This window comes from Nannobrachium achirus (assembly GCF_963921795.1).
Source record: "Nannobrachium achirus genome assembly, chromosome: 8".
NCBI lineage: Eukaryota > Metazoa > Chordata > Actinopteri > Myctophiformes > Myctophidae > Nannobrachium > Nannobrachium achirus.
The window spans coordinates 28,099,433-28,117,418 of NC_137817.1; the positions used below are offsets into that span (position 1 = coordinate 28,099,433).

At 42.2% G+C, this 17,986-nt stretch overlaps 2 protein-coding genes across 2 annotated transcripts; one reads left to right on the forward strand and one right to left on the reverse strand.

The window, feature by feature from the left end:
* Positions 1 to 611: 611 nt before the first annotated feature.
* Positions 612 to 10,064, reverse strand: LOC308290022 (extracellular calcium-sensing receptor-like; the record flags this gene model as incomplete). Its single annotated transcript, XM_080731799.1, has 8 exons — positions 612 to 1,513; positions 1,897 to 2,020; positions 2,789 to 3,013; positions 6,339 to 6,872; positions 8,149 to 8,340; positions 8,945 to 9,031; positions 9,213 to 9,501; positions 9,829 to 10,064. 8 exons carry the CDS (start codon positions 10,062 to 10,064, stop codon positions 612 to 614), a joined length of 2,589 nt encoding a protein of 862 aa, XP_080587925.1.
* Positions 10,065 to 12,503: 2,439 nt separating this feature from the next.
* LOC308290023 (extracellular calcium-sensing receptor-like) lies at positions 12,504 to 17,944 on the forward strand (the record flags this gene model as incomplete). The annotated part of the gene is made up of 7 exons (XM_080731800.1): positions 12,504 to 12,833; positions 13,361 to 13,648; positions 14,726 to 15,271; positions 15,376 to 15,597; positions 16,088 to 16,211; positions 16,640 to 17,112; positions 17,522 to 17,944. The coding sequence occupies 7 exons, from the start codon at positions 12,504 to 12,506 to the stop codon at positions 17,942 to 17,944; spliced, it is 2,406 nt and encodes an 801-aa protein (XP_080587926.1).
* Between the last annotated feature and the right edge of the window lie 42 nt (positions 17,945 to 17,986).

Here is a 17,986-nt window from a genome sequence, read left to right on the forward strand (position 1 = left end):
CACGCACGCACGGACGGAGGGGAAAACATACTCTCCCCCACGGACGCACGCACGGACGGACGCACGCACGGACGGACGGACGGAGGGGAAAACATACTCTCCCCCATGCCTTCGGCTGGTGGAGACAATAAGAACACTGCTAATGTCCTGCATCAAGAAGTGGTGATGTGCTTCCTGTGAACCTTCAACCAACCGGTTATTACAATGTACAATGTAATTTTCAGTTATTTGAATGACCTTTATTAGACATTGACTAATAAACTCATACTCATATTTAAAACAGGGATTAACAACATGTTTGTGTCTTTGTGTCATGAGTTCAATTTATTGTAGATATAAGTGGATATAAGATTGATGACCTAATACATGATACATATACACAAGTACAGTTTATATTTGATGAATTAATTTAAAATATATTCAATAAGATAATATCTAAATTACTAGAGTAAAAATCTCCTTGCTATAATGGCTACTCTCTGCTTCTTTGAACACTGAAATTGTTTTATATAGTACCATAATGTATGTTATATAGAAGATTAATTAAGAAACACTTTTCAACTTTAACTGTAAATATTTAACATTTTCAAAATATCTAGTTTTACTCTGTATCATTTCTTTTGTTTCCCCATGAGATGTTGCTTAGTATTCTGTTCCGGTTTTAATAGAATAATGTAACACTTTGGAGCAAACAGGCAGACCAGCAGGCCAAAGCTGGAAGCCAGAATAGCGAATGTTTCCACCGCATCTGCATAATTCCCGGGAGAACTGACATACGCAGGTATGAATGCTACCCACACGGCACAGAAGATCAACATGCTAAAAGTTATGAACTTGGCCTCGTTGAAGTTGCCAGGCAGTTTCCGAGCCAGAAAGGCTAAAACAAAGCACATCAAGGCTAACAGACCAATGTAACCTAGGACAAACCAAAAGGCTAGGCTGGAGCCCACACTGCATTCTAGAATGATCTTAGAAACTTCATGCTGCGTATTTCTGTACGGGACGGGCGGGGCGTCAATGAGCCAGGCAGCACAGATGACCACCTGAACCAGGGTGCATGTGAATATAATGGCTCGCTGCTGCCTGGGCCCCAACCATTTCATAATGTTATTCCCAGGCCTGGTGGCAGTGAACACAGCCAAGACTACTAGAGTCTTGCCTAGAATGCAGGAGATGCAAAGGGAGAATGTAATGCTGAACGCTGTGTGACGCAGCATGCAGGACCAGGACGTAGGTTTCCCGATGAACACCAGTGCACACAGGAAGCACAAGGTCAGGGAGAGCAGGATGAAGAAACTAAGCTCAGAGTTGTTTACGCGGACGATGGCTGTGTTCCTGTGATAGAGGAAGATGATGAGGACAGCTATGGTGAGGCAGGCACCCACCACAGCGATCACTGTCAGGGCTATGCCCAATGTATCGTAGCCCAAGTATTCCAATCTCTTGGGGATGCATGCCGTTCTCTCCGAGTTTGACCAGAAGTCCTCAGGACAAACTGTGCAGTCTATAGAATCTATAAAGGAAAGACTGGGTAAGGCATAGTAAAAAGTAGGGGTGTAACGATACATTTTAATAGCGATTCGATACATATCACGATACATGGTTGACGATACGATAAAAAAGCTTTTATTGTCCATATCTGGTTCTTTAAAATGTCAAGTCAATGCCAGACACTCTGACAGGCCAAATTTCAGTTATTGCCATAATATCGAGACAAACATGGACGTGCAGAGAATGTTAGAGAGGCAGGGGCTGAAATTTCTAAAAGGGCCTTTTATTGAAAATATTGAAAATAGCAGACCTCCAAGCTCACAACGTGTTGCGCTGCGACGCGTTGCCCCCTTTGATGTCTACTGTATGTGTGCACATGCCTGGAGACACATATTTACAACTCACCTGTCTGATTACTAATTTTACCGCTGTCACATGGTACACAGTCAAAGCAGCACACAGGCTCACCACGCCGAACAGCCTTCCTGGATCCTGGGTGACAACTGGTGCTGCACACAGACACAGGGACCTGAGGGGGGCAGAGATACATGTGGCTCAAATGTTGTCCCTTTCTATTGGGAAAAGCCTTCTTGTTTGCATTTTAGCAGCCTTTATGGTGGGATACAAGGCTGTTTCGACTTGCATAGTCTGAGTGACTTTTGTTTTGAATATGTTTATATAAATGTTCAATATATTTTAGATAGTACTGCTTCTCTAATTCGTATTGTTCTGTGCCATAAATCATCATTAGCCTTGCATTATGTTTTGTTGCAGTTATATACTATATACTGTACAGTAGTTCTGTACAACCAGGGACGTGCTGGCCATTGGGAAAAGCGGGACAACTCCCGAACGGTCGGTCCATTCCCGGCCGGTCCAGGCTGGCCATAAAAAAAAAATGGCTGGCTCACAAAGTAAATGTAATTGGCCCCACTGGCTTGTCTATCATCTGAATACCAGCCCACTACTCCCTAGCTTCTTTTACTTCTCCTAGATGGTCTCTTTATACCAGAAAAACGATTAGACCTAAAAGTAACCGCTCATCGGTTAGTATTTGGGTCCATGAGGGCCTCTCCAACTCCTTTTCCCGGGCCGAATCAGGGGCCCAGCACACGTCCCTGTGTACAACACAGTATAATATGTGTGATATTCAGGTCAGAAGGTAACCTCCTGATGGGGTCAAAGTCATCGTATCTAATCTAGATGAACCTGTTGACCTTACTTACCTCCATCTCAACCTACAGAACTTCAACAGTTGACATCTGATGTAGGTAAATACACAGTGTGAGCAGCTTGCCTCGCTCTGATGCCCCGCCCATGTGATCTTTTCCTCGTGGATAACCAGCTCTGTGCCCGCATCCTTGGTGCCATCAAACAAGCCCACATTGACAAACTCAGTGTTTCCCCCCGTGCCCCTCTGCCAGTTGATGATGTCATAGTAGGGTATGGAGTCGCCTTTCAGGTCAAAGTTCACCTCATCCCCAGCCATGCTGAATGCCACCTCCTGGAGATAGTACTGGAGCTGGGAAAAAATAAACAATATTTTTGAGCTTAGCTCCCAACATCTGACTTTGTCCGGTTCCCAAAAAATGTCCGGTTCCAAATTATGTCTGAGCCCTAATGTAAACTAAAGCGTGGCCTACATCTGACCCAGATATGGCCTACATCTTGGCACAAACGGCTCAAAGTTTGTTGTACGCCCAGGGTCCCATTGGCCAAGCTTCGCAGGACATGCTGTGCTTGGCTAGCGGGACGCTTGATGAAATTAACTCATAAATAGCACCACTCACTTCACACTAGATGTGATTCTTCCAATTAAACTAAAGTTATTTTTGACTTTCACAGGTCTTTTTTTCACAATAACTATTCCACATAAATGTGTTTTTGCCAACTTCTCTAAACATTATTTAATAAGGCATCTGGCCTTTTGTTTTATAATGCAATTTTGGGTTAAGGCCTGTCCATACTCTCTCCGAAACCAAACTTTTTGTCAGAAAGGTCCGGGTCAACTACAAAATTACGTCACTCAGAACCTCTGAAAACCATTAACACGAATTAGAGTTCGTAAAGCTGCACGTCGGAAAGTCGGAACTCTCCAACGGTAGGTTTTGGAGCGAGTATGGACTGGCCTTCATGGGTGGGATGGCCGACAACACCAAGTGTATATGCCCCGGACACTTGTGCCAAAATGACATGTATCGGAAATGTATTGATCAATGTATTAGCATGAATAAGTATAGTTTCTGACAACGTGTTGTTGCATTGATCCAAAATATCCACCTAGGCACTAGGACCCTGCAACATTCCTTTATGTGTGTTACTAGAATTTCGGGCCCCCTTCGGGGGCCCTCAAATCTAGAGCTCGGGCCCCCTCTGGGGGCCCTCACGGTATACCAGCAATCAAATGGATTTGTAATGGGTTTTTGAGAAAAAAAAAGTTTTTTGAAAAAAAAAAAAAAGTTTTGGCCTAATTGTGTTATTATTATTACTATAATAGGCCTGCCAATGTTTTATTTTCATTATTTCAATGTTTTCATTTTAGCAACACACACACACACACACACACACACACACACACACACACACACACACACACACACACACACACACACACACACACACACACAGGCCCGGATTTATATGACATGAGGCCCCTGGGCAAGGGGAAATAAAGAGGCCCCCATGCGCGCGCAAAAATTCCACCTCCGGTCCACCTGACCACACCGTGACCTCACCTTCGGACCGGCCCGTGCATAATCTGACTGTGTATCCTCATTGGCTCATTGGAAGGGTCTAAAGCGGATACAGAATTGGAGTTTGCGTTCATGTGTGTAGCCTATGTGTGTGGAAAGTACCGGATACATAGAGTGGGCGGGCTTTAGACTGCACTAAGCTTTCAGAGCAGCTACATGCAATAATAAAACTCTCAATAATAAAACAAAATGTACTGTAACTAAACACAAATATCACTTTATTTGGATTGCAATACTTTAAAATGTCATCATTAAATTTACTCATTCAGGGTCTTTTCAAAATGGCTTCCAAGTTCCACAACGCCTCCCTCTCCTTAGACTTCCATGTAATTCATAGTGCACGGATCATGCACGCCCATGCCTAGAATATGCACCACGTGTGTCCACACTGTTCACAGCTTTCAAACTAAAAAATCCGAATGGAAATCCGTTCAGGCATTCATGAGCTAGCAGCCATTATGTTTTCTTGAAATGTAAACAAACATGGCTGCCATGTTTGTTGGTATGGGGGTTAAACATGGAATTTCGTGATTGTGATCATGCCTACTACATTTTTGGGGGTCCAAAAAATATCTTTTGAAAAAAAAAAAAAAAAAAAAAACTTTTTTTTGAGGCCCCCCTCCCCTGAGGCCCCTGGGCTCGTGCCCACCCTAGCCCAATGGTAAGTCCGGCCCTGCACACACACACAGACAGACAGTATAATGAATCGCATTTTTATAGCGCTTTTCCAAGTGCTCAAAGCGCTTTACAATGTTTCATTCATTCATACATTGGGAAGTGAAGCGGCGAACATTCGACGCCAGCGTCCTCACTTCCCACATTCACACACCAATGGTGGCAAGCTTGCACCAACCAACTCATTGGAGGCAATGTGGGGTTCAGTGTCTTGCCCAAGGACACTTCGACATGTTGACAGGAGGAGCTGGGATTTGAACCTCCGACCCACGGATCATTGGCCAACCCACTCTACCTACTGAGCTACAGCCGTATGTTGCTGTGAAGAGGTGAGTGGGCCGAACTCTAGATGTGAGTGGCCCGAAGGGCCGCCAACCTCTCCCCTCTCAGAGCGGAGCAGAGGCAGTCAGATCATCTTGTCCATTGTTGAATCTGAAGCCTGGTTCCCGATAGTAACACAGACAGTACATTTGTAGCGGTGTAGCCTATTTGTATATTGTGATTAGTGGCTACTGGTGCGCAACTCACATCAACAGGTCCATGAGTGTTCGCGTGCGCAAGCCACGCACTCACACAGGGAGGAGGCGACAGACTATTTTGCTCTCTCTTTTTTTCTCTCTCCGTCTATTCTCACAGCTCAAATGAGTGTGTGCACTGCCCCCCCCCCCCCCTTTTCTCTCTCCGTCTCTCTCTCTCGCTCTCTCCCCCTGCCCCCTCCCCCTCCCCTGTCTTTCTCTCTCTTTCCCTCAAACTTCCACCAAGTCCTTGCGCTGTTCTCTCTCTCTCTCCTGCCTTCTCTTGCTGCCTCCCCCCTCTCTCATTTGCGGCGTGCGAGATTTGTTGACTGTTTTTAGGTGATTCACACAGACAGAGGAAATATACACTCTGTTTCTGTCTCTCTCTCGTTTCTCTCTCTCTCGCACGTGCCTCTCTCTCTCTCTCTCTCTCTCTCTCTCTCTCTCTCTCTCTCTCTCTCTGTCTCTCTCTCTCCACGCGCTTCTGCACTGATATGATAGTCTCTGCGCTTCTGCACTTATAGTCTCTCGGAACGTGCCTCTCTCTCTCTCTCTCTCTCTCTCTCTCTCTCTCTCTCTCACACCATGGCGACGGGGGGCGAATCAGCGGACGGCTGTGCCGTGCATTCTACCGACATCGGAGCTAGCTATGAGTTGAAGTCGATGTAAAGGGGGCGTGTATGGCGTTCTACCGACATCGGCGCTAGCTATGAGTTGAAGTCGATGTAAAGGGGCGGGTATGGCTTTGGAAGTGGGATGCGGCTCTAAGAAAAATGTAATAGTAGATAGACAAAACACTGTAATCATAGTGTTTTGTCTAAAATGAAAGTTACACAGTAGGACCTTAAGTAGTAGCATTAGCGCTTCAGTGTTCTACCGTGGTTCATGGGTGCTTGATGCATACCTGCCAGGGATGTATGTCGTCGCTCTGAGCACAAGAGCCGTTATAGAAGGGCCCTCTGCCTGGTTTACACCGGAGGAGGTTGTGCAGGGAATGTGCAATTGCATAAACACCTTTGTAGACATTGTAGGCCACCCTGGGACTCGAGGTGTTCATGTAGGCCGAATGCTGCTCCAAGAGGGTTTCTTGCCCCGAACAGGGCGGCAACGGCGAGCCAGAGGAGGGAGATGGCGAGCAACCATACAGAGCCTGCCACAGTTCCTGAACCAGCATGTTATTGGGGTACGTTTCAGGGTCTACTGTCTGCAGGTATTCTCTGAGGCGTGGGATGGGGCCCTGTCGGATGCCAAAGCCGATGGTTCCTCCCAGGTAAGGGTAGTACTCACGGCCTGCGAAGACGGAGGCCGTGACCCAGGCCTCGCTGGCCACCCACTGGAGCACTGGCATGTTCTGCTCCATGTAGTCCTTCAGGAAAGGGGTCATTTCTCCCTCCGCTGAGAACACAACCACCACCATAGACCCGGAGCTACGCATCACCTTTTATGAAGAAGGACAGGGTGTGAGAGGAGGGCAAGGTTAAGTACCGGTAAAACTATCACAATAACAACAACAACAAAAAAAAAAAGAAAAAAAAAAGAAAGAAAGAAGAAACAAGGCTTTACAAAGGATTATAACTAACTGAAACTGTACTGTGTTTATACAAAACAAACACAAATTAACTAAAATTTAAAATCATACAGAAACTGTCCTTAGCTTTAGTCTTTGTCAAAATAAGTATGTTTTCAAACGCTTTCAAGAGCAGCTTGTATGTCTTCTTCTGCCTTTGACGGCAATAAGGACACTGCTGTTCAAAACAGAACCAAACGTTGGAAGCCAATGTTAGCCAATCAGGATGGAATATGACATATCGGACAGAAGCGTCTTCATCATGACTATAGAGATACTGTGTACTGATTTGCGTGATTTTCGGATAAAATCTGAATGAGTTATGAAAAAATATATAGTTTTACATAAGTCGGCCTCCTGGTGGCGCTAGAACAGGCCCATGTGAGAAATATGGGGCAGCGACCGGGCCAACAGCGCCGGAGATTAGCTGGTAACAGACGGACGGACACACAGACATACGGACGGACAGGGTGCAAAAAGGTGCCTTTCGGCCTGGCGGAGACAACTAGGAGGGAATAAGGAAGAGAATGAAATCGACCAGGGGGGAAATAAAACCCCCCTCATCCCTAAATTCAAATATTTATTTTGGTGTAATTAAAATCATTGATGACCTTGTTACCCTTGCATAATGTTTTTGTGCCCTGTATACCGAGTGGTCTTGCCCCTAAAATGATGAAATCTGCCTGACGTGGAGGCAGATTAAACAGCAACATTAGGATTCAGTAGGATTTAACAACTTTAACTCTGGTGTCTGAATTTTGAGGTTGTCGTTATAGGCAAAAAGTAAAATGTAGAAAATGCTATGAAAATCGAAGATCTACAAGCTCACAGTGCATCATGAAGCGAGGTGTTGTGAGCTTATACTGTCACTATTTCCATTTCACAAATGTTTTTCTTTATTATAATTTTTTCCTTTTTTTTACACAATAAGTTAAGCTAACATTAGTTAGGTTGTTAAAATAATTTAGTACGCTATCAGTGGTTTCGATTGCGAACTATTTTGTTTCTGTCTGTGATCTATAACTGGACCACAACCAAAATCCATTTGGTATGTTTTTAACTTGATCAATCAATCATTACTTTCTCATTTCTATCTTGATCTTTCATCTATCTTGTGCCATTGTTGTTTTTTTCAGCATCTCTTTACCTGCATAATCTCCAGGGCTTTTTGGCGGTTGTAAAGCAGGGGAATCATCTCTTGATAGGCTACACACACTCTGGTGCCCTGTAGTTCTCTAAGCAGGCCCAGCACGGCAAAGCGACCATATTCATGGTCCCCCCGCAAAAAACCCACCCAGGTCCAGTTGAAGCGCAGCAGAAGCTGGGCAATGGCCTTGACCTGAAATAATAATAAAAAATAAAATACATGAAGTATTGGTTGTTATACAGTATATTGTCACTGCTGGGTGGGAATATTGTACTGTGTCTAAAATCATACTTTTTTAGGAAATGGAAAAATAACCTGTGTTCCAATGCGGGAGAGTGTTTTCTGCTGGTGTTTCAGTCCGAGTGTATCAAAGGGTGCGTTCGGAAATGCGCACCGTTTCTGGTTAGGGTTAGGGTTAGTTTTAGGCATAGTTTTACTGAGGTTAGGGTTAGGGTTGGGGTTGGGTTTAGGCATAGTTTTACTGAGGTTAGGGTTAGGATTAGGGTTAGGTTTAGGCACTCACTATGAGCACACACCCGGTGCGCATTTCCGAACGCACCCTTTGATACACTCGGACTGAAACACCAGCAGAAAACACTCTCCTGTTCCAATGCATCCAATGTCACAACCTTTATTTAAACTCTGAGTACATTAGAGGGTCAGGTGTAATGTACAAGTAAAAGAAAAACATCAGGCACTGAAATATAGGCCGGACATCAACTATTTGTCTGTTTAGATTATATGATGTTCGCTTTGACAACTGCTCATCAAACCTATAATTTCCATCCCCTCTCACCTGATAGTCATCATTAGGGATCGTTCTGAAGAATGTGGGATACTTTCTCCTGTCACTGAGACAAGCACAAGATGAAAAATAGCTGATCTGGGGAAGAAGTAAAAAGAAACAGTTGATAGTGCATGGAATTTAGTCATGATTTACAATTTAGGCATTTAGCAGACGCTCTTATACAGGGTGCGTTACAACATGGGCAAAGGTGTCTGAGATCCAAATTGCTATCGGTGTATTTTGTTTTCCGATTACAAAGCAACATGATTAACCCTACCATTGGGATCCTGAAGGGCTGAAGGATTCTTGACACCACAATGGACTGAGCAGAACCAGATTCTCCAATGACAGCGAGGAGAGGGGGGGCACCAGGACACTTGGGTGCATTGACCTCATGCAGGCCATTCAGCACAGCAAGAGCAGCCCTCTGACCCGTCAGAGGGTAAGCACACGAATCAAAGATTTTATAACCAAGAGTGTGATTGGGCAATATCTCTTCACTCTGGTTGATCTCCTCAACAGCCAGCCTCATAGTCTGAGCCCAGCGGAAAGCCCTAGGATCAAATCTACACAGTTGGGGGAAAAATGTTAATTTAGAAGAGACTGAGGTTAGTCTTACCCATGTGTTTTAGCTTGACACACTGTACACATAAAGAGGTTGTGCCTCTTAATGACGATGACAACCTTATTGCTGTGATGAATATTAATAATAATGTGTTAATGGTTAATTGCTTTAAAAACATGTTAACAGAAAATTTGCAGGAAAGAAAGTTTTATAGCTGAACCTTGTTATACGGTATATGAGAATGAAATGACATCTAACTTGTTATTATACTATAGTAACTTAAATGATCCGCTATTTAATTTCACTGCAAATCAACTGTGAAGCTCACCCATTGCACTTGACTTCTGGTGGTCTATAGGTGCTGTTGAGGTCAGGCATCTCCTGGTTGTAGTGAAGGGGGAAGATTCCCCCAATGACATAGTCACCCTCAACCACAAAGCCTGGCTCAAAGATATTTTGCAGAGAGCACTCGTTGGCTGGGGACAGGTCAGAGCTGTAACGGGAACTTGATGTTACAGTAAAAGCATAGACATATATCACATGAAAGAAGAGTAGACAAGACATTGTGTTGTGCCCATCTCCAAACAGAGGGAGACAAGCTCAGGAGACAAATTACCTGTATATGTACCTCCACTATGCATCTCATTACTGATAGAGTGCCACTGGATTGGATATTCATCAACGCGTCATGACTGATTCGTGATTCATCATTACATGTTGAAGGGATCCCTGGCTAATACGACAAATATGCCTTTATACATTATAATTGTCCTCTATAATTACAATGTAAAATTAAAAACACCTCAATTATTGTATTTCTTCTAGAAATAGCTAATCTTTCACTCAATAGGGGAAATGCCCGTCGCAAGTTGATGATGTCATAAATGTCATGTGTGATCTATCCCTATGGAATTCATGGCAGGATGCATGTGCAAATAAAAACAAACGTAATACTTCCTATGGTTAATATGAGCATCAAATCAATATTTCAAATGTGTTTGTGGTTTTCTTTGCACATGCATTCCATAGGGATAGATCACACATGACATTTATGACATCATCAACTGCATTTCCCCAATTGAGTGAAAGATTAGCTATTTCTACAAGAAATACAATAATTGAGGTGTTTTTAATTTTACACTGTAGTTATAGAGGACAATTATAATGTATTAAGGCATGTTTGTCGTATCAGCCAGGGATCCTTTTAACAAATGAGATTTATTAGACAGTTCTGATGAAGTAATAGATGGCAAAGTACATCCAATACTAAAATGACTGAATGATGAATTAATTAACTGGATCATATGAAAGTAATTCAATGGCTAAGTGCTTCATTTGGGTAAAAGCTACAATATGTTACTTAACAATGTACATGTTTTGAACATTATGTTAATGGTCACACACCGCTGCAGTACAATAAGTCAATAAGGCAAGTGGGAAAGGAGATTAAATAATAAAACCAGAAACTAAAATATCTACATAGCCTATAGACATAGTACCTGAGATAAGATATAAAGGTGAGCATAGTAGCAGATGTGTAGGCCTACTGTGCATGATATATAGGCCTACTTATGGACTTTATTTAAGGTGCTAAAAAAAACACACAAAAAATCTAAGCATTGCACATGGGATTAAGGTGCAAAATGTAAATTTGTGTCAACCGTGCACATGCACTAAGCAATAAGAAAGGGAAAAAAAGATATTATCCAATATGCACAATAACCCATAGTTAGTCTGGATTCTAACCTATGACCTTCTCCTTAGGATTTCCACTCTACGCATTGAACTACAACAGCCCGGTTTAAATCAGCTGAAAAACAAAGTTTTGCCTTTTACAATAACAATGTCCATATATAATAACTGCAGGGGAAACTAGGTTTCATCTTTACACAGCTGTGGTGGTCATATCTAAAAAAGTCATAACTGGCACTACTGAATTGTGATTGTATTTCAGTCCCTCCGAAAAAGTGAGGGACCAATCAGGACCCAGTATGCAAATATTGGGCGGCTTTATCACCAGAGGCGTTCCATTAAGAGATTCCAGACTAATATCTATGGAGTGATATTAGTCTGGCCATGCCAGGCTAATGAGTTATACTCTCAATTGAGCATTTTCAATTGATTGCTATAGCGCCACGATTTGGCCGAAAGTTGTGGGTTTCGTGTCTTCGCCATTTAACATAGACGGTAGACCTCTACCATATTGAAGAGTTTCATTACTCAAAATATGCGGAATACTAATAAAACCACAATAACGAAAGTGGACCACGGCACTATGTGCTTGCCCCCCTATTAACTCAACTCATACCTTTCTTTTGACAGAGAAATAATTGTACTGTAATAGTTCTAGTCGATCCACATGTTTAAACAATATTCCATGATCAATAGCTCAGGCCAAACCAGGCAAAAATGGTTTTGATTAGCAGAAAATGCCCTACCCCCAGAATTCAGGGTCTGATGTCATATCTATCTGGGCGTAACGCTGAGATTTGTGTGCACTAAGTATATAAAAGTCTTGCATTATCTACCTTTGGCTTCTGCGTAGACAGTGGAAAGTGTGGTTACTCAGATTCAATAACAGAAACATTTAAAAGTGTAGAATTATTTTCAGATTGTTACGTATCTGTGCAAGTCATGGCGTATATTTCTATCAATTGTCTTGTGCTGATAAGTATTCTTTTCTATAGGAGCAAGATTGGCACATCTGCCATCCTTACAGCCTGCTTTTTCATGGGACAAGAGGAGACAGGCAGCCTTTATGAAGATGGTGATGTGGTTCTAGGGGGCTTATTCCCTCTACATTATAATCCAATATCTACTATTTCAACATATAATTCCAAACCAAGACCTCCTGCATATAAGTAGTAAGTAAACATTTAAATGTCTTGTTTAGGTACAGTATGTTGTGTGTGCTTGCAGCATGTAATGTATTTTTCTGTCAAACTGATCTGTCCATTCAATAAATAAAGTTTCAGCGCCCGAGCCTTGCGCTGGATGCAGACCATGACCTTTGCAATCAAAGAGATCAACAATCGCAGTGACCTCCTCCCACAGTTGAAGCTGGGTTTCCAGATTCAGGATAGTTGCAATGACATATCTGTGTCGCTGAGAGGGGCTCTGCTGTTGGTGAACGGACAGCCCGAGAGAGATTCCAGAGCCTTGAGAGAAGAGAGAGAGAGGGATCTGAAAACAGACAGAGATCTAAGGAGCACTGGTTTAGGTTTAGGCTGTGGTGCCATAAGCAGGACTGTGTCACCGGTTATCATAGGAGACGCTGCCTCTGGGGTGTCTATGGCTGTGCTACGAACTCTGAGTTCCTTCCAGATCCCTCTGGTGAGACTGAACTCTTGTGTTGTACTAATACATTTATATTATACAGGTCAGCTATTGAGGTGATGTCTGACACTGTCTTGTGCTTCACAGTACAGTAAATAAAGTTTGTCATATTCAGTGTCATACAGTATGGCGTATTCAACTACCGTATCACTACATTTGGACTCATTGATCTTATTACTTTTACGTTAACTTGTTAATCTGTACTGCTGTAATGTGTTACTTCCAGGCCATTGCAAGTTATTTCCTTGTCACCATGCCTAAATTATAATACATATAATCATATATTTATACAACAATTGTGTTATATTTATGCAATAGCACAGCAACAACTGTGTTACAAATATATTGTGTTATACAAATATATTGAAATTGTTTTCTTATTGACAAAATATTAGTTTTTGATGAATCAAATCAGGTTTTGACTGCCACTGTGCATTGTGCAATCTTAAATCTTTAAACAGCAGTCTGTATAAATTACCTCGCTTGAAATATAAGGTCAACTGTTATTCTCACTGTTATACCAGGTGAGCTATTTTGCATCTTGCAGTTGTCTGAGCAACCAAAGGGAGTTCCCCACATTCATGCGCACCATGCCCAGTGATGCCTTCCAGAGCAAAGCCCTTGCCCGGCTGGTCAGCTACTTTGGCTGGACGTGGGTGGGTGTCATAGGGGTGGAGTCTGACTATGCACGCTTTGCCATCCAGCTTTTCCTGCAGGAATTAGCACAGTATCATGTGTGTCCTGCCTATACACACTTCTACCCGGGAGTACTGACTCGGCAGGCTCTAAATGACCTGCTCAATGTTATTGAGGTACTTGTAGCTGATCATTCATTGATACCGTGTTATTGTCTCCGCCAGGCCGAAGGCCTACACCCTGTCCGTCTGTCCGTGTGTCCGTCCGTCCGTCTGTTACCAGCTAATCGGCACCGTTGGCCAAACTGTGCACACAAACTCCCTGGATGCCAATTTAACCTCTGCCCAAATTTTTCACATGGGCCTTTTAGTGCCACTATGAGGCTGATTTTTGCAAAACAAATTTTTGGACAGTATTCCTAAAGATGTTCACGCAAATCGGTAGACAGTATTCCATCCTGATTGACTACGATTAGCTTCCAAAGTTTGCAGGATTGGTCCATTTTGAACAAAATGCCTCAAATCATGAACACAGCGTGTAATTTTGGTGAAATTGTGCACGAACATTCCCACTAGGCAGAGGAAGAAATGCCACTTCAAATTTTTCAAATCAGCCTCATGGTGGCAGGCCGATTCGTGTTTTTTACCTACAGTATACATTTTGTACGCGCACAATTTTCACATCTGCCTTTTATAGCGCCAACTTATGTAAAACATATTTTTGGATATAACTCTTTCAGATTTGATCAAAAGATCTTGCAAATCAGTACACAGTATCTCTATAGTGTGATCAAGACGGATCTGTCCGATATTTAATATTCCATCCTAATTGGCTAACATTGGCTTCCAAAGTTTGCAGGATTGATCAGTTTTCAACAAAATGCCTCAAATCATGAACGCAGGTTGCAATTTTGCACGCACATCCCCACTAGGTCAAGGAACACCACCAGCAGGTTAACTTTAGCAAAACTCATTTATGATACCTACCTTCATGCGTTTTCAGTTTTAATCTGATGTCAAGCCAGTCTAGCAATGCTAAAGAAAACTGAAATGGAAACAGAAATAGATATAGCTCCTTCTGGAAATTTGGGATTAGCCTGTATACGATCATAGGTGCAGAGTTGGGACTATAAATAAAATGTATATTTTATCACGACTGAAAATAACAGATATTCAAGTAAAAAAACTTGCAGTTTTCATATGCTGAAATATAAATTAGATGATAAAGTATAATTCTTTGTTTTCTCTGCATAGGGGTCTTCCTCTAAGGTCATCCTTAACTTCTCTGCCGAGTCTGAGCTCCAAAGCATATTGAGAGAGATTAGGCGAAGGAATGTCACCGGCCTACAGTGGATTGCTAGTGAGGCCTGGGCAACAGCAAAGTCACTTTGGGAAGAGTTTGCTGATCTCCTGACAGGAACTTTAGGATTTGGCATCCGGCGGGCTGATGTAATTCCAGGACTGAAGGAATATCTGACTAGACTTACACCATCTTACATTCGTGAGTCAAAAATTCTAGCAGAGTTTTGGGAAGAGACGTTTAATTGCAAGCTGAATGGGTCCATGAACACACACAATCATGGTGGCAGCTATCGACGTGAACCATGCAATGAGATGGAAGATTTAGAGGATGTTTACACACCCTATTCTGACATTACTCAGCTCAGAGTGTCTTATAATGTCTACAAGGCGGTATACTTGGTGGCCCATGCTCTGCAGGACATGAGTAACTGTATCGCAGGACAGGGCCCTTTCTTTAATGGCACTTGTGGGGATCCAAAGAACGTTAAACCTTGGCAGGTTAGAGTGATTTCAACTAACATCATTTAAATCTGAAATGAAACAAAAATTCTGGATCTCTTTTAATTGCTTTTATGATGACATACGGCTCTTTTTTTGCCCAGCTTTTCCACTATATGAAACATGCACATTTTTCTACACTTGGGGAGAAGGTCAACTTTGATGAGAATGGTGATCCCATTGCCTTCTATGACCTCATGAACTGGCAAAGAGGGCCCGACGGCTCGCTGCAGTTGGTGAAAGTTGGCTTCTATGATGCTTCATCGGCCTCTGGACGTAGCCTGGTCATAAAGGCCACAGCTATTCAGTGGCCTATTGGGCACCAGGTGTGTTCTCTGAGAAGAGGCCTGAGACCATTCCTCCCATGTAGACTGTTTTATGTGCTTTTAATTAATGCATTAGGGGATCTGCTTGTATTGGTTTGGAAACTATTGGGCACATGCTGTGTAAAGACTAATTAAACAGTCTTACAAGAACATTTTACATTCAAAGTGACAACATAGAGTTCCCAGCTGAAATTGTGTATATATATATATATATATATATATATATATATATATATATATATATATATATATATATATATATATATATATATATATATCTTAACATATTTTTTATTGGAGTTAGAGTAAACAGAACATCATACTGTACAGTATAGACACTTGTCTTTATCATAGGGCCACATTTATTCATATGCATCTAATTGTGGTAGGCTATTGTGTGAAGTAAAGTTCCAGTATGATTTAATTGTATGAAGAGCAACATACTATATAAAATCAGTGTCTTTCTGAGTGGCTTCCCTCTGCCTCTCAGGCAGTGCAGTCTGTGTGCAGTGACAGCTGTCCTCCAGGCACACGTGTAGCCAGGAGGAAGGGACAACCTGTCTGCTGTTTTGACTGTGTCACCTGTGCTGAAGGGGAGGTCAGTAATAAGACTGGTATGTACTGAAACAGTCTTTTTCCTCTGAGAGCAAATGTATACATATCGACACAACCAGTGTCACTAAACACTATTGATTTTCAACTAAAATCATGTCATGGCATAATTATATACTCCATTGAAGAATATTAGGGTTAAAGGAGTAATTCACCCATTATCTTCATATACAGTAATTGATCCTCTAATGCTTACAAGATTGTATACTGTAATTTCTGTCTACCAGCTCTGTGTCTCAGAGACAGGCTGCATCGGTGGGATTCCAAGATAATAACTGGAAGGCTAACACAAATGTGTTTTGTTCTTCCATCAGTAAAAAAGGAGGGAAAAAAAGGAACTATTGTTTGAAATTACACCAATGACGTAATTGGTATTTTTCGGAACTGTCTGAAAATGCAATAACATGGTCTATTCTTTCTCCTTAACCAGATTCTTTAGACTGTTCACGTTGCTCAGAGGACAAATGGCCCAATGAAGCTAAGAATCTCTGCACCCCAAAGGCTATTGAGTTCCTTTCATATCACGAGCCTATGGGCATTGTTCTGTGTGTGGTATCTCTCATTGGAGCTTGCATCTCTCTCTCCATCCTGGTGATATTTTTCTCACACAGAGATTCACCATTAGTACGGGCCAACAACATGGAACTGAGCTTCCTTCTTCTGCTGTTCTTGGCCATTTGTTTCCTCATTGGCCTGTTGTTTATTGGCGAGCCCTCTGATTGGCTCTGCCGTATCCGTTACCCAGCCTTTGGGATCAGCTTTGCCCTATGCATTTCCTGCCTCATGGCCAAAACTATGGTTGTTCTAATGGCCTTCCGGGCCACGTTGCCAGGAAGTGATGTCATGAGGTGGTTTGGACCCAATCAACAGAGAGCCAGTGTATTAATATGTACACTTGTCCAGGTGGATATATATATTTTCTTTCAAAATGTACTCTGTCTTGTATTTGAACACCTTACTATATGTATTATTATATTAGACTATACTATATTATGTATTGTCGCTTTTGGGCAAAAAAATCTTGTATGTCCAAAACCGTCCAATGGATCAAGTGCAGTTGTTATTTAGCTACAAGCTCTTGCTTTCATTGTTTTCATGTTTTATTTTCTTCACGGAAACTTGCAAAAGTTGCAGTTACCTTGTGATGTGTTTTGTGCTTAAGATTAGCTTTTTTTAGCTACTTTTGCATAAAACGAATATGAACTATGGAAATACCGCTATGTCTGCCCGACAGCCATGATATAATGTGGTTAAATAATGAAACCTTTTAAATTGTACTAATAAAAATGTTCTGTCTATTCCCACCACTCAGGGGTTAATTTGTCTCATCTGGCTGCTCACCAGTCCACCTTATGCCAACCATAACACAGGTCACGTCAGTGCCACCATCATCATTGAGTGTGCTACCGGCTCAGAGGTTGGCTTCTGGTGTGTTCTAGGCTACATTGGGCTACTGGCTTGTATTTGCTTCCTCATGGCCTTTTTTGCCCGGACGTTACCTGACAATTTTAACGAGGCCAAGTTCATCACATTCAGCATGCTGATATTCTTTGCTGTGTGGATTACGTTTATTCCAGTCTATGTGAGCACAGCTGGCAAATACACCGTAGCTGTTCATATTTTTGCCATACTTGCCTCAGCTTTTGGCCTTCTCTTTTGTATCTTTGCACCTAAGTGTTACATTATAATTCTGAAGCCAGAACAAAACAGCAAGAAAAATATGATGCGGAAGTGAAGTCAAGGAGTTTTATTGGCATGAGAAAACATATGTTTACCT